This window comes from Diabrotica virgifera, chromosome 9 (assembly GCF_917563875.1).
Source record: "Diabrotica virgifera virgifera chromosome 9, PGI_DIABVI_V3a".
NCBI classification, from domain to species: Eukaryota; Metazoa; Arthropoda; class Insecta; order Coleoptera; family Chrysomelidae; genus Diabrotica; species Diabrotica virgifera.
The window spans coordinates 96,340,165-96,357,323 of NC_065451.1; the positions used below are offsets into that span (position 1 = coordinate 96,340,165).

Consider the following 17,159-nt stretch of genomic DNA (forward strand, 5'->3'; position numbering starts at 1 on the left):
AGTACAAACGAAATAGCCTACTTTCGACGTCAGATGGCAAAAAGTGCAGATTAGAGAGGTAGCATGTCACTGGCCCCCCCAGGCCAATCTAGACGGGTGGGGGCGGTACAAACAAAATAAGGGCGATACAATCCGATACTAACGTAGTACAAACGAACATATCCATCCCGGACCCCCATATCGAAAAAGGGGGGATGGCATGTCACCAGCCCCTCCAGGCAGATTTAAAAGGGTGGGGCAGTACAAACGAATAAAGGGTGATACAATCCAGTACTAACGCAATACAAACGAATGAGCTTTTTTTTGACCCTCAAATCGAAAAAGGGGGGGATGGCATGTCACCAGCCCCTCCAGGAAGATTTAAAAGGGTGGGGGCAGTACAAACGAATGAAGGGTGATACAATCCAGTACTAACGCAATACAAACGAATGAACTTTTTTTTGACCCTCAAATTGAAAAAGGGGGGGCTGGTGACATGGACCTCTAGAGATGTAAGTAGATGAACAACACAGCCATCACTATAGGTATAGGGAAAACAATGTGTTAGAGAGAGAGGTATGTGATGTCACAGCTGATATAGGAAAGTATGTGTGTTAGAGAGAGAAACATGGTATCTCTGCTGCTATTGGTCCGATTTAAACGTACGACGGCTCGTTGGAATGGGCGGGAGATAACGAATACAAAAAAACATGGCGGCATAGTGTCAAAAGGGCGCTTTCCGATGTGACGACGTCCGATGGGGCGCGTTCCGATGTGACGGCGTTCTAGCGCTGGTCGATCGGTGCGCGATACCAGATGTGCGATCGGTACCTTAATTTTTCGCGGAACGCGAAGCAGATGCGCGGTCGGTACCTTAAGTTTTTCGCGGATCTCGTAGATACGAAGCGCGCGGCTGGTAATTTTGGAATTTAAATAAAACAACAACATAATGCAATTTTTTTATTGAAAGAACTATCACTAAAAAGGAACAGCGGTGCGCGATACCAGATGTGCGATCGGTACCTTAATTTTTCGCGGAACGCGAAGCAGATGCGCGGTCGGTACCTTAAGTTTTTCGCGGATCTCGTAGATACGAAGCGCGCGGATGGTAATTTTGTAATTTAAATAAAACAACAACATAATACAATTTTTTTATTAAAAGAACTTAAAAGGAACACAACAATCTTTATTCGTATATAGTTACAATTTTGTTTAACAAAGTTTTTAATTGTTTTAATAGACCGTCTTCAGGGCAGGGTATCCCAAAAAGCCCCCAACTGAACGTTCCTACTGCTACAACTTTACGTGTGTATTCGCTGTACTTATAATAGGTATTGTTTTGAAAAAAGTAAATAAACCCATCCGTGTACCGGAATGCTGATGTTATTTTATTTGGTATTCCGGGGAAGAGATCATTTATTGGGCCGCGGTTTAAGACATCTCCAGCTTCATTAAATTCAATGTATGAATTATCATTGTACAATAAATATGTTTGACCGCTGTTTGTTTGAAATAAGGCATTTATTTTGGTTCTCGTAGGTATAGAAGGAAACATAAAACTTTTTTGGAGTTGTAAATTAGGGAAAGATGCGTCGTAATACCGATTATTGCTTACAGTTATTAAGTGTCCCTCGGAATTCTGAAAAACATGTGAAACTTGCGTAAACCTCAACTCTTTAGGGAGATAATCAGTAATTAATTCTGGATGTTGTGGAAGACGCATCTCATTTAAATCAAACTTCCATAAATATTTGTCAGACCCAACGTACATGCGATAATTTGGAAACTGTGGAGATGTAGCTAGAAACATGAAATCGGGATACTGAAGTAGACAGATGTTATTTATTGCAGGTGTTGTCGGCAAATAGATCCTATTTTTCGAAAGTGTTGTTTGCGTAACTGGGGCTGTTGACATCGATGTGGGGGCTTCTGTTTGTCCATATAGCCTGCTCATTGCCTTTTTATCATCATCACCAAAACTTGTCACATCTTGTTGATACCAAGGATACATAATAGACGAATCGCTATTACTATGTTCTAGTCCAAGGGTATGACCAATTTCATGCAGTAGGACAGCCAAAAAATTGGCTTCACCATCAGGAGCTGCACCATTTCCTGCATACCACCGTTCATTGGCATCAAGATGGATTTCGATGCAATCGTTTACGCCGGGATAGTATGCGTGGGCTAATACTTTTCCAGGACCATCGAAATTAAATGGGCATTTAGAGGTTCCTTGACAACTTGCTCGAAAACTATGATTATTTGACACCACAGTTATAGTAATATCCGGCTTTGAAGAAGGTATTATTACTCGTTTAAACTTTAAGTTAGATATTTTCTCCCACCTAACGAAAGCGTCTTCAGCAAGATGTATATAAACTGGATTACTAACAGCTTGAGGAAAATACCAACTTAATGTTGTTTTATTCCACTTCGAATGAATTGCATAGTTATTGTCGCCAACAGAACATCGAGGCTTATTCATCATATTCATAGTATCAGTATTTAATGTTCCGGTCACCGGAAGATTGTATCTTTCTTGAAATTCAACTAAGGCCATATCTATACTAGAAATAGCATTACTTGATGCATTTAGATATCCGAAACGCTTAAGAAAAGAAGTAGCATACTTTAGAGTGCTATTCTCTGCACAAACAGTTACAGAGAGCAACAATAAGGCATGTAAACAGACAAACATCTTGATTTATACTAATACCCAAAATTTTTAATTGAGTTATTTATATAAATTAAGAAAATATTTGAAAAAAACATTAAATAATGAATTGTTAGAAAATTATCAGCCCATACGTATAGGAAATTGCGGGCTGGTAATCTCAAAACACTACTTTGCAATTTTGTTATCACCCCACATTTTGTCATTGAAATGCATTTGTTATCACGTGCATGGCGAATGCAGGTTTTTTCCAAGTCAAAGACTGATAAAACCGCGTAGATACAAACATTCTAGAACTATGTCATAGGGTGGGGCACGGGAACCTATAAGTTAGAAAGCGCGCCTCGGTTTGGTCTATTCCATACTGTTAGTGTGCTTCCATTTCCATACTGTTATTGTGCGTGTTCTTTCGACTAGTTTGCAAGGTAAGTGTTCTCTTAATTCTTTAAAATATTTTTTGGTGTCCGATTTTGAATAAAACTGTTTTTGTTTTTCTACTATAAAATCTCGTGTCTACAAAGCAAGCATTTTGCACTTATTCTTTTTATGTTTTTTTTTTTTCATTATTGTTCAATATTTTAGGCATAGATAGTGGCGTGTGCAAAATCATTCACATCTAGGGTGTTGTAACATTCCTTTATTCTTGTTTTCCCTTATCACAAATCTTTTCAATATTTTTTTCAATTTATTGTTTTCTGCTCTGTTAGTTATAATATTCCTCATTTCAGATGGATTTAACTAAAATTAATGAAGCATCTCTGGTTGCAGAGAGGAAACCAATCAAAAAACTTAAGGACCTACCCCTCAACATTCCGGTGCCAATTAAGGAGGCCAAACTAGTCAAATCAAAATATGGTCAAGTCGTTCTTCTGGATGTAGGAGAAGAAGTGGTTTTTTTGCCGGGAAGAGTGACAGAGACCTATAGACCGATCATCGGCGAGTTTGCTGGCGGCAAATATTCAATAATATTTCAAGGTGTGGTGGACGTCGGAAGCAACTACCAGCCCCTAGCATCCTTCAAAATCGCCTAATTGAAAATACTGAAAGAGAGAGGTAAGCATTATGGATATTGTTAAACAAAGCGAAAATTTATTGTTATTCATCAAAAGAGTTAGAAAGATAGTTTTTGATAAATTCACAGCTAAAGACAAAGAAATTTGGTTGAAACGCTTAACGAAACAAATCAAAATTTGCAATAAAGTAATAAAAAAACGCAATTTGCCTATAGGTACAATTAGAAAACTGCAAACACATATAGGACATTTTAAACATTTTAAACAGATTATTTTAAATAGACATGTAGGTATGGGTCTAGACAACAAACTAAAACATAGAGTTAAATGGGAAAATGTAGTTTCCGCGTTTAATAGTCGAATTAAAACTGGAATTATAGTTAATTTATGGCATAAGGACTTAGCACATTTCCTAAATGATTGTTATATTATTTTTAAAAATAAAATCAGAAAATTTTTAAAGGTAGATAAACTTGTTAAAGTTAATGTTTGTTTTTGTGGAGAATTTATTAAAAAATCTGAGGAGAATGAAATTGTGACTTTTAAATATTTTAATACAAAAAATGCTATACTAGACATATCTACCGATACAGAGCGGTGGTTTTTTGAAAATGTTAAAGATAAAATAAATATTAAATTATCTGAGTTTCAGGAAAAAGACTCTGGTTTTGCATTAAATAGAATAATATCTTTAGAAGTAAATATTAATCGATATGAAATTGGAAATGGTTCATCTTATATTAAACTCCCAAAGTCTATTCAAAAAAAGCGTGCTTGCATTAATATAAAAAATTCAGATCAGGCTTGTTTTTATTGGGCAATAGTTAGTGCCTTCTATCCGGCTAAAGCAAATAAAGAACTTACGTCCTCATACCCATGGTACAGTACAGTATTAAAAACAGAAGACCTGGAGGCACCGATGCCGTTACATCAAATTTCAAAATTTGAAAAAATAAACAATGTATCAGTCAATGTATATGCTTTAGAATTACTAGAAAATAATAAAAATTCATTTTTCACAGTATACCCAGCAAGATTAACTAAAAAAGTAGTTGCCAAACATGTAAATCTTCTTTTAATTCAAAATCACTATTTTCCTAAATTAAACGATTATGAGGCACCTCCAGTGGATACTGATGATTCTGAAATTAAGTACCACTACTGCCATATTACTGACATATCTAGATTAGTTTCTAGACAAGTAAATAAAAGAAGGCACAAATTATTTCTTTGTAATAGATGTCTAAATTATTTTTCAACTGCAGAGAAATTGTCTGAACATGAAAAAATGTGTGCAGATATTAATAATTGTAAAATGTCTTTTCCTAAATATGATGTTGTTAGTTTTAAAAATTATACTTATAAACAAACAACGCCATTTGTCATATATGCGGATTTTGAGTGCATGTTAGAAAAAGTTACAGACCTCCAAACATCCTGTTGTACTAAAAAATATCAAAAACATATTCCGTATAGTGCTGGATACTATGTAAAATGTAGCTATGATGAAAAGTTGTCTTTTTTAAGAGTTATAGAGGCATTGACTGCATGGAGTGGTTTGCTAATGAATTACCAAATTTAGCTCAAAGTATTCATTCGAAAATTAAGAAAATTATACCAATGCAGGAAAACCTGAGTACCAGTAAAGCCACAAGGTGTCACATATGCGAAAAATGTTTTTCTCCTACAGATATCATTGTTAAAGACCACGACCATTTTACGGGGGAGTTCAGAAATTTCGCCCACCAAGCCTGTAATTTAAATTTTAAAAAATTGTTTGTCGTCCCAGTTATTTTTCACAATATGAGTGGCTACGACAGTCATTTTATAATTTCAGAGTTAAGCAAAAAAGGAGATATTAGTCTACTTCCAGTCAATAAAGAAAAATACATTTCATTTACACTTAACGATGCTGTTACTAATATAAAATTTCGATTTATTGATTCATTAAGATTTTTAGGAGCCTCTTTAGATGAATTGGTTTCAACATTAAATAAAAATGACTTTAAAATTTGCAAGCGAGAATTTAGCAGTTTAAGTGACGATGAATTTAAATTAATAACTAAAAAAGGGGTATTTTGCTATGATTTTATTGATTCTTGGGAAAAATTAAACATTACCGATTTACCTCCAATAGAGACATTTTATAATAAGCTAAACGATACGAATCTTACAGATGAGAAGTATGCTCATGCTAAAATAGTTTGGGATACCTTTAACATTGAAAATTTAGGTCAATATTCAGATTTGTACTTAAAAACCGATATTGTGCTTTTAGCAGATGTTTTTGAAACTTTCCGCAAAAAATGTTTTATAACTTATGGGTTAGATCCAGCCTGGTACTACACAATGCCCGGTTATTCTTGGGATTGTATGTTGAAATACGTGGGGTGTAACCTCGAGTTATTGCGTGACGTTGACATGATACTATTTATGGAGAAAGCAATTCGTGGAGGAATTTCAGTATGTAGCGGTAGAATGTCGGAGGCCAATAATAAGTACATGCCTAATTATGACCCCGCACAGCCCTCAAAATACTTAATGTATTTTGATGTCAATAATTTATATGGGTGGGCTATGGGAGAACCCTTACCCTACGGAGGGTTCGAATGGATGGATGCCAAAGACATTGATGTTATGTCTGTACCTGATGACTCTCCCGTAGGGTACATGTTACAAGTTGACTTGGACTATCCTCGCAAATTACATGATCTGCACTCAGATTTTCCATTCGCTGCCGAACACCGCAAAGCTTTGGGTTCAAATCATACTAAACTAATGACAACACTTTATAATAAAAAAGAATATATCGTTCATTATAGAAATTTAAAACAAATGCTGGCTAATGGGTTAGTTTTAAAAAAGATACATAAAATTTTGAAATTTAAGCAGTCTGCGTGGCTGCGACCCTACATAGAATTAAATACTCGACTTAGAGCTGCAGCTACGAACGATTTTGGAAGAAATTTATACAAATTGGCCAATAATAGTGTATTTGGAAAGACTATGGAGAATATAAGGAAACATAGAATAGTAAAACTAGTCAGATCATGGAATGGGCGATATGGTGCTAAAAATTTAATTTCTAGTGCCAGGTTTCATAGCAGAAAGATATTTAATGAAAATTTAGTAGCTATAGAACTGATTAAATCAGATCTAGTTTTTAATAAACCCTTATACATTGGCATGACTGTTTTAGATATATCAAAATTATGTATGTACCAATTTCATTACGACTATATGCTTCCAAAATTGGGCGCAGATAAATGTAATTTAATGTATATGGATACCGATAGCTTTATTTGTGAACTGTACTGTCATGATGCATATGAGGAAGTAATAAAACAAGATCTATCAAAATTTGATACATCCGATTACGCTGTAGATAATATCTATAATATTCCTCGCGTAAATAAAAAAGTTTTAGGAGTAATGAAAGATGAAAATAAAGGAGAAATTATGACAAAATTTGTGGGATTACGATCAAAAATGTATACTTTTAAAGTTCAATCTGGTCGAATCACTAAAAAAGCAAAAGGGACTAAATATAATATAGTAAAAAATGTTATAAAATTCGATGATTATGTAAACTGTTTAAATGATTTTAAGGAACAAACTGCTACTCAACACTCCATTCGGTCATATAGCCATAACGTCTATAGTATAGAACAAACAAAAATTGCGCAAGTCCTTATGACGATAAAAGATATTTAATTCCAAATAGTTTTAGAACCCTACCATTGGGACATTACAGTATTTTAGAATAGATTTTTTTTTTGTAGATGAATGTTCCATCATTGACCGACCTGTCTATCAAAAAAATCTGTGAAACAACAGTATCAGCATCATATTTCATCGAGCAGTCCCCCTTGCCGTGGACATTAACAAAAATAATATTAAAAAAATTTCCTTTATATAAATGGGAAACGATGATAAGCAGTGCTAAAAATGATCCTATTCCTTCATATAAAGGAATAGAATTTATTGCTTGCTCTAAACACATACCGTCACATTTAAGAAATGTCGTATTAGGAAAGTCAGATTGGGGGAGTATATTTGAAGATGAACACTCCAGTTATTGTGTATGGGCTAATGGATATTATCTTAAGCAGCATCGCCTAAACGTATGTAAATCATGTTTTTTTGCATTCAAAAATGCTCATGAGACCTTAAATAAATTTTTACTGGTGCGTTACGACCATACTCACGAAGTTTATGATGCTGATGATATCGTTGAATGCGTATATCAGCAACCATATTATTGGTGCAATAGTTGTTTTACTCAAGTTTTATTCGATTTAAAAGATTACGAGTCTTGCGTTAATGCATTACATGAAATGCCTAGAAATAACAGGTTTGATGATTCTGAACCAGAAGTCTGAAGTAGGCAGTAATATTGATTCTTTTGAGACGAATGATAGTGTCGAATATCCATAAGCTACTATCTCTCTTTCTCTCTTTTTTGTAAATAATAAAGATAATATAATGTTATTTTTCTTTCTGTATTTTATTCTATAATAAAGATATATGTAAACATTTTTATTTGTTTTATTATGAGCACTTCCCTCATATGAGGCGCTCAAAGCAACAGTGACCTAATCCACATCCCACAATTTTACCAAAACCCTTTTATTACATTAAAGTTATCCATTAAGAGATGGCTTTAACGTAATAAGAGTGTTTTCGTAAAAATGTGGGGCGTGGGTTAGACCACTGTTGCTCTGAGCGCCTTATCACATCATAATAAAAATCTTATACTTTTTATGATAAAACGTTACGTTTTATGTGAATCTTATATGTTTTACGATAAAACGTCACGTTTTATGTGAAATAAAACTCCAAATTTGCAATTTTTATCATTTATTTAAATCATTAATTACCTTAATTTTATAAAAATAAATGAACTCCCTAAGAGCATTGTTTGTCATATCATCTGGCATTATCGAACAAAAAGCATACAATATTTGCAAGGGGTTTAAACTATCTGCAGTATTTTTACAAAAATCTAAAACATTATAATAATATTCACAAAAGTTCAAATTTTCTAACAACTGCATACGAGGCGATAGCACACTAGTGTTAAGTTCAACAATTTGCTTCACTTCTTCTTCATCCATATAGTACTCCACACCATGCTTCTTAACAATAATGAATTTACAATCATCGTAAACTATCGGGGTAACAGTGCAGTATTCTTCGCATGGAAAAGTTGGGTGCATGAGGTCATCAGTTGATTGGAAAAAATCAATTAGTTGTTGTGTGATGATTGAAATAAAGGAATACCATTCGTATGCGCTGAGTGATATTCTGGTAGGTTTATATTGTTGAGATAAAATCACTGCAGGCGAAAATGATCTTGCAGGGCTTATACCACATTGTACTTCATAGCCCGATAACGTGTATTTTGTTGCAAGCAGGTAGAAAACTTCTGATTTGGCGGCAGCCTCATAATTTTCCAAAGCTCTATCTAATTCTTGATTATAGTCTTCGTTGCTAGGCATATCGATGCTAAATTCACAACCACCTGAGGAATACCCACTATCTTGAGAGCCACCTGAAGAATACCCACTATCTTGAGAGCTCATGTTCACTTTTACTGACATTGATACTGAAGCATGAGTTCTTTTATAGTCCCCTACTCCTTGTGGTAAAAACAACCTCTTTGCAAAAAATGTATTGCTACGCGGCGGATTAAAAGATAGATCCTCCTAAACTACGTCATTAACGTTAATCCAGCTGTTATGTTTGCTGTCCATACCGAGCCATTTCACATACATCTTATTGCCTTTTCGTCTAAGTACTTTTTCAACCAAGTAAATGTCAGGGTTTAATGTTTTCTGTAATTCTTCTTCGTAAAACCCCCCGCTAATCGGTATACCGTGCATGTCTTCAAGCAAATACGTTATAGGATTTGTTATCTTAACTTTTACAATTTTAAATAATTCCGTCGTCCAATTGGGCGTGTAGGCCTTTTCAAATAAATGTTTTGTCTTTGAGACACGTACAATGTCACCAATTTTATATTTTCTTGGACCAGCAATTTTTAAATGACTATAACTCTTGTTTAAAATAGCTTTTTCGTTGGATTTGTTGACCTGAGATGGTTTGTATCCCGTTTTACTGTGCCTTGTATTGTTGTATTCCTCGGTAATTACAGGTAGAGCTTCTAACCATTTGTATGATCCATGTAAACTGAAATACTTGTACAACTTTGCTTTTAACGTTCTAATGACTCTTTCACAAATGGCGGCTTTTTTAATCGTGTAGGTGCTGTAATGATTAATTTCGTGTTTTTTCATTAAATTTTGAAATTTTCTGTTATAAAATTCTGTTCCCTGATCGGATTGGAGGTTCTTCGGAAGTCGTCGAGTATGGGCGAGAATATCCGAAAATGCTTGAGTAATTTCCTCGCCAGTCTTGGTCTTTAGAGGGCGTGTCCAAACATATTTTGAAAAACAATCAATTACGACTAGTATTAGTTTAAAATTTTTATTTTGGTGTGCATAAGGACGCATTTCGGCCAAATCCATTTGCCACAAGTCATCGATTCCTTTGATTATTGTTCGTCGACGAGGATAGATTTTTCGTGCTGGTTTATGCAATTCGTTCACCACCTGTTCCTTTTCTGTAGACATTTTCTTATTAACGACTTCCAGCATCTACATCTACAACATGTGTGCGCAATAGATCAATATTACGTACTATATCCTGTAATGTTTGCTCCACTTGTTTTAACCTCTGTTCCATCTTCATATCGTGCATCGTATGGTTTGCAAGTGTTTCTGCAGCTTCTTTTATGCTTTTATCCGTATCCTTTTTTAGTGTATTCACATCATCTTTGATTATTTTTTTCAATTTTTGCTCGAGAAGTGGAACTGTGGTTTTATGAAGCTCTTCTCTTACTTGATTTAGTTCGATCGCTAAATGTGGAACTGTGGTTTTATGAATTTCTTTTCGTACTTCGTTTAGTCCGACGACTAAATCCTGTATATCATTAGTTTTTTGTTGCAACAACTTATTTATATTGTTCTCCGTATCCTTTTTTAGTGTATTCATAGCATCTGCGATTATTTTTTGTAGCTTTTGCTCGAGCAGTGGAACTTCTTTTCTTACTTCGTTTAGTCCGATTGTTAAATCTTTTATATTAATGGATTTTTGATCTAATATCGCATCATGGGCTTTAATTATTGGAAAGTATACGCTACGCATCTCATTTATTAGATTATCAACGTATTTTTTCGTTGCAGCATCACTATATTCTGATGGGTCCTTAACATTACAAATTTTCACATTTTCGGCATTAATGTTTCCGGCAGGAGTATGTGGAAATGTAACTCGTACTGCCTTTTGGGTGATACTGTTACGAGAGTGATGACCGAATTTGTCGACACTCATAATGGAAATGATGCCATCATTCTCAGTTACTCTATTATATTGGCTTCTTTTAGTTCATTGATGATAGCCACGATTTCGTTGTCGTGAGATGTGTTGCCGGCGTCTTTCGAAGCCACCAAGAGTTTAAGACGATCAACTAACTCATTGACGTCATCCCAATAAATATACTCTAAGGGTGCAGCGTTGTATGTTAAACGAGAGTCATCCAACCCCGTTCCTTTGACCGTAGATGAAGATGCTGACCGAGCTGTTTTCGTTCTGTGGTCGAGTTCTTTTTGTGAACGAGTTGCATGCTTTTTCATTGTTGCATCAGATGGTTTGAATAGAGGTTTAATAATAGAATGATATTTTTCTCCGCTGGAACCTTTAAGGCGTCCTAAGGTATCCAGATGAATCTCTGTGTTAATCAGCAGTGTTTTATACTTTTGTAAATCCTCATCATTATACTGTTCTGGGTTTGGGTTGGCATAAAATAAAAGGTGATATAGGCCTGGCGTACCACTTAACCTACGTTCTTCAAAATCCCGTTCTCGAATTATTACTATGTCTCCATTGTCTTTGTCAAAGTTTATTCGACGTTTTCCCAATATCCAGCCACTAATACTATCGTAAAATGGACCATAGTTTTTATCGATTTTATCGTCTTTTATCAAATATTCTTTTATGTACTTGTGACTTATTGGAGGATAGTGGTCGATATATTCGTCTGTGGCGTCCATCGGAATCTCGTTAGAACCGGAGATTGGCTCTTGAATGTTTTCATCAGATGCCTCGGGTGCATCAAGAAATACATCCTCATCCTCCTCCTTTTTCACCTCTTCTTTTTTAACATGTCCAAACTTGTTAGTGATAGTATGATGTAACGTTTTTGATGATTGAGCAATATCCTTGAGAGGCTTCGAGATTGGTTTAAAAAGTTTATTTAGTGACTCATCTTGCTCTGTTCTACCTAACTTCAATGCCAAATATTTTTTGCGAATTGATCTAGCCAATTCGGTAACTTTCTTCTTGCGAAGGGCAATGGCGACCGTATCATCTGGCATTTTGCTGGCGACTAAACAAACACCTTACAATTTTATATATTTATCAAATCCTTTGCGATATCGTCCATTGTTGAGAGCAAAATCTTTCATAATTACCACAGTACCATACCTATCTCTCCAACATTCTGAACACATTTTTTTAAATTCATCAAATGACATGTCTGGCGATACGTGTTCATCAAATATATGTTTCAAATTTATCTCGTCTTGCTTGAACAGCACAATCATGTTACAATTGTCTCTTATTAGCTGCTTAGGTATTTTTGAATATGTTTGGCATAAGTAAGCCGCATCGATATCTTTATGTCTGCACATGGAATAATACTCACGAATCTTGTGTTGGCCATCACATGCGACATCGTCAAATAAAAACACAGAGTTTGGTTGAGCTTTGTTGGGATCAATAATTTCTTCATTGTCTTTAAATGGAAAATACCCAACACCTTTGACTTGCGCTATTGCATCCCGCAATAGTTGGTATTTCGGTTGAAAGAGTGATTTTGAATAAACATAGACATTTTTAAACTTGACGCCATTTGGACTAAATAAAAGTGATAGTATGGCGTTAGTTTTTCCACATCCACTTGGGCCACAAATAATTGCTCTGAATGAGTTTGGTAATAATTTTCCATGTTTACTGTTGGTCGCTTTCTGTACAATGTCTAGATTATCAATTGGTAGCGTCTGCTCTTGTTGAATGACCCTCATCGTGTGTCAAGCATAGTAAAAAGATGAACAATATATTACCAATGTCACCAAATGCATGACCATCAGTCCAATGTTGGTGTTCAAAGGGGAAGGTCTTTTGAACTCTCTAATTAATAAACTTCCAGTTGAGCTTCATATTCCTGGTTATCAGTATTGTGGACCTGGAACAAAACTAAAAAAACGTCTTGCACGCGGAGATCCAGGAATTAATCCATTAGACGCAGCTTGTAAACAACACGATATCGCTTATTCGCATCATACATCTCTCGAAGAACGTCACAAGGCCGATAAAGAATTGGAAGATAGGGCTTGGGAGCGATTCAAGTCTAAGGACGCTAGCTTTGGCGAAAAAAGTGCTGCTTTACTTGTAACCGGTGGAATGAAAACGAAAAGAAAGTTGGGAATGGGATGTCCTCGTCGTCGTGGAAGAAAGGGACGTTATTCTTTCAATCGGGATGTGGTACCTAAAATTGCAAAGTCCATGAAGAGAGGAGCATCGTTAAGAGATACTGCTTTGACAGCTGTACGAATAGCAAAATCGGTAATTAAAAAACTTGGTGGACGAAAAACAGTTGATCTTCCACGAGTGTTGCCACTAAAATCTGGAGGTTTCCTACCCCTCATACCCCTATTTGCAGGTCTTTCTGCATTGGGGGCTTTAGCCGGTGGTGCAGCAGGGGTGGCGAAGACTGTGGTTGACGCAAAGAACGCCCAAAAGAAATTGGAAGAGGATATGCGCCATAATAAGGCGATGGAACACATCGGCTCAGGTCTGTACTTGCGTAAGAAACCAAGAGGCGGATTCGGTTTGTATCTGAAAAAAAACTTCCAATAAAGCTACCCAATCGTCCGCTGTACGACTTAGAGATTGCGCATTACGCGAAAACACTTAAAATCCCACATTTTCGAGGTGTTTTCATGAATGACACTCTGCCTAGACACGGTCCTCGAAAACGTGAATGCGCAATAGTTAATCTAGATGCATCAACACACAGCGGAACACATTGGGTAGCATATAGAAAGATAAATAACGACGTAGAGTATTTCGATTCATTTGGTAATTTGAAGCCGACCAAAGAACTTGTTAAATATCTAGGTACACATACAAAAATTTTCTATAATAACCATCAGTATCAAACCTACAATCAAATCATTTGTGGACATTTATGCCTAAAGTTTTTATATAATGGAGCATATTAAAGGCATGGAACTGCTTCTAGACCATATATTTCGCAAAACACGTTTTGAAGAATTCAGTGAAGAAGAACTAAAATTAATACCGCTAGATTATATTATACGAACTGTAGAACCTATAGAATTGTTATATATATGGCATAAATTGCCTGGGGAATATCGACAAGAATTTAACCTGCAGATACTACTTCCCTGCTTCGTGCATTACAACAGACCTGATTGGAGGACTCATTGTGATGGCCCACCCGGTTCTCAAGCATCTTGTCATTTATGTAAACTTGCTTTAGAACAAATAAAAAAAATGTGAATAAATTTGTTTTTTACTGTATATAAACCTATTAATCTATTGACCTGAATCAGTCATCATGTCGCAGTTGTTGAGAGTAAACAGCACCAATTACATATTCTCGTTTCAACCTCCCACACCGATCGTATTAGATCCGAAAAAAGATTACGAAATAGCTCTTCGATTTTTCCATTCTTACAACAGTATACCAAACATCGAAAATTGCAAGTTTTATTACTACGATGTCAATAACCGAGTGCAACATTTTGATTTCCCTGATGGATGTTATGAAATTATCGATATTGAGGAATACATACAAAAGAAATTGGGGGCTGCCAATACATCTAAACCTGACATGATATTTAGTCTAAAACCTAACCACAATACGTTGCAGTGCGAAATCTTCAGTCAATTTAAAATTTCATTTCAACCAAATGACAGTCTTGGTACAATATTAGGGTTTTCTCCCGTAATACTAAATCCTAGACAGACACATTCTTCAGATCTACCTGTTAGGATTATTAAAGTATCTAGCATACGCTTTGAATGCAACATTAGTACCGGAGCCTTTGACGGTAACAGACCTGCTCACACGCTCTACGAATTTGTCATACAATCAAATCCTGGGTACGCAATTGACGAAACCCCTCACAATTTGTTGTATTTACCTGTTGTGCCACAGCGTGAAATTACCAATATCACTGTGTTGGCTGTCGATCAAGAAGGATGACCTGTGAACTTTAGAGGAGAAGAGAGCACATTGGTGCTGGAACTTAGATCAAAAAGCAGATGGGATTAGTAATAGAACAATCTACCCAGAGAACGCCATTAGTTGTGCAACCATCTCAGCAGCAATATCTTAAACAATCTACCTACAGAACACCATTAGTTGTGCAACCATCTAAGCAGCAACATCTTACGTCCGCAAACAAATTGTTTTTACAAACGTTGGGTTTTAAACTGAAAAAATGACTACAATGTATGGAAAGAGAGCGCGTTCAAACAACATCACAATGCCTCCAATATTTGATATTTATCGTAAGCCAATATTTGATGAATCGATTCGAAAGGCTGAATACCGAACTTATGCACCATTCATCAAATCATTCAACTGCAATGATATTGTCGAATTTAGCATTAATCAAGTTGACTCGTTTTTTGCAATGAGCGAAACCTTGTTATGCATTAAAGGATCACTCGAAATAACTGGAAATGGTGGCGTCAAACTAGCAAATAATGTGGGTGCCTTCCTTTTCGATTCGTGTACGTACAGCGAAAGCGCAAGGGAGATGGAAACAGTGCGGGATCCTGGCATCGTAAGTGCTGTACGTGCCATGACATGTTATACGCAAGAAGATTCTAATTATATGGTTATGGCTGGATGGAATTACCCTAAGGATCCAATTCTAAACGCTGCAGATCATTCATTCAGCATACAGATGCCTCTTAAGCATGTTTTCAACATTTTTAATGATTATCCATTGATTACGTGTGGTCGTCAAACAATAAGACTAGTTCGAGCTCGAAATGATAACGATTGCATAGTTATTACAGAAAAACAAAACGCCGACAAAACTACAACTGTTACAACCGCTAAGATTAACATTACCAATATTGAGCTTAGAGTGAAGCACATATTCCCCAATGATGATATTAAATTGGAACTCATGAAATCTATTCAACAAGATCAACCTATAGTTATTCCGTTTAGAAAGTGGGAATTACATGAATTACCTGCTATTACGAGAGGTGCCAGGCGTGAAGTTTGGGCTGTTAAAACTAGCACATCAGTTGAAAGACCTCGTTATGTTATTGTTTTCTTTCAAACCAACAAACGCGACAAGATTACAGCTGATCCTACTTTATTTGACAATGTCAACATCCAAAGTATTAGATTATCGTTAAATGGAGAATACTGGCCAAACGAGAGAATGCAATTGGATTTTAGCAAAACCGATTACAATGAAGCCTATTTTAACTATACCGAATTTTATCCTAGCTACATACATTCCCAACAAAAACGACCTCTACTCGATTTCTCAGCTTTTAAGAATCGTGCATTGTTCGTTATCGATTGTTCGAAACAAGAAGAAAGCATGAAAGCATCCACCGTTGACGTAAAACTCGATATTGAAGCGAATAACGGTTTTCCCGACAATACCAAGGCCTATTGTATTATTATTCACGACTGTGTAATGGAGTACTTCCCTCTCACCGAAATTGTAAAAAGTCTAAATTAGATGCATGAGGTGTCAGTAGTACACGAGCAATCATCATGAGAATAGCATTCGTAGATATTCAGGGATTCGTTGTGGATGGGTGGTTTGTTCCTAAAGAACTTTCCATTGAAATAGGTTATAAACGAAGTCATTACATCTTTTTGCCTCCGAAACCATTCAATGCGCTAAGTAATGTGGATAAGAAGACCGCATCATACGTGGAGAAGAATCTGCTAGGCATCCGGTACTCTGATGGAGAAGTTGAACTATCTGAAATAAATAAGATACTGCAAACCGAGTTGTTATATACAGCTGACTGTATCTACGTTCGAGGGAAACAAAAAGCAGAATATTTGGATAAGAAACGCCACGTTTTTGGAATTTTTCCTCATATTATTGATGTTTGCAAGTTCGATGGTACGCCTCGTGCTGCTGGAAATCTTGGTTTTACTGCAAACCCCCCATGTCATGCCGCTGGATTATTTTCATGTGCAGAAACAAATGTGAATCGCCTGCGTGACTGGTTTGTCAATAAAATAATGCCAATGTAATTTTTCTGTGTACAAAATAAATATTTTTTAAAGTTATGGGTTTTTTATTTAAACGCCTTATTTATTGATCAAGTCTTATATTACATGATGATTC

At 35.8% G+C, this 17,159-nt stretch overlaps 3 protein-coding genes across 3 annotated transcripts; 2 read left to right on the forward strand and 1 right to left on the reverse strand.

Annotated features, from left to right (window-relative positions):
* Positions 1-1,165: 1,165 nt before the first annotated feature.
* LOC114341854 (matrix metalloproteinase-16-like) lies at positions 1,166-2,680 on the reverse strand. The gene has a single exon (XM_028292662.2). It carries the CDS (start codon positions 2,678-2,680, stop codon positions 1,166-1,168), a length of 1,515 nt encoding a protein of 504 aa, XP_028148463.2.
* Positions 2,681-5,472: 2,792 nt separating this feature from the next.
* LOC126891148 (uncharacterized) lies at positions 5,473-7,383 on the forward strand. The gene is made up of 2 exons (XM_050660330.1): positions 5,473-6,480; positions 6,559-7,383. Exons 1-2 carry the CDS (start codon positions 5,473-5,475, stop codon positions 7,381-7,383), a joined length of 1,833 nt encoding a protein of 610 aa, XP_050516287.1.
* A 7,925-nt stretch (positions 7,384-15,308) lies between these two features.
* Positions 15,309-16,535, forward strand: LOC126891149 (uncharacterized). The gene has a single exon (XM_050660331.1). The coding sequence runs from the start codon at positions 15,309-15,311 to the stop codon at positions 16,533-16,535; it is 1,227 nt and encodes a 408-aa protein (XP_050516288.1).
* The last annotated feature ends 624 nt before the right edge of the window (positions 16,536-17,159 follow it).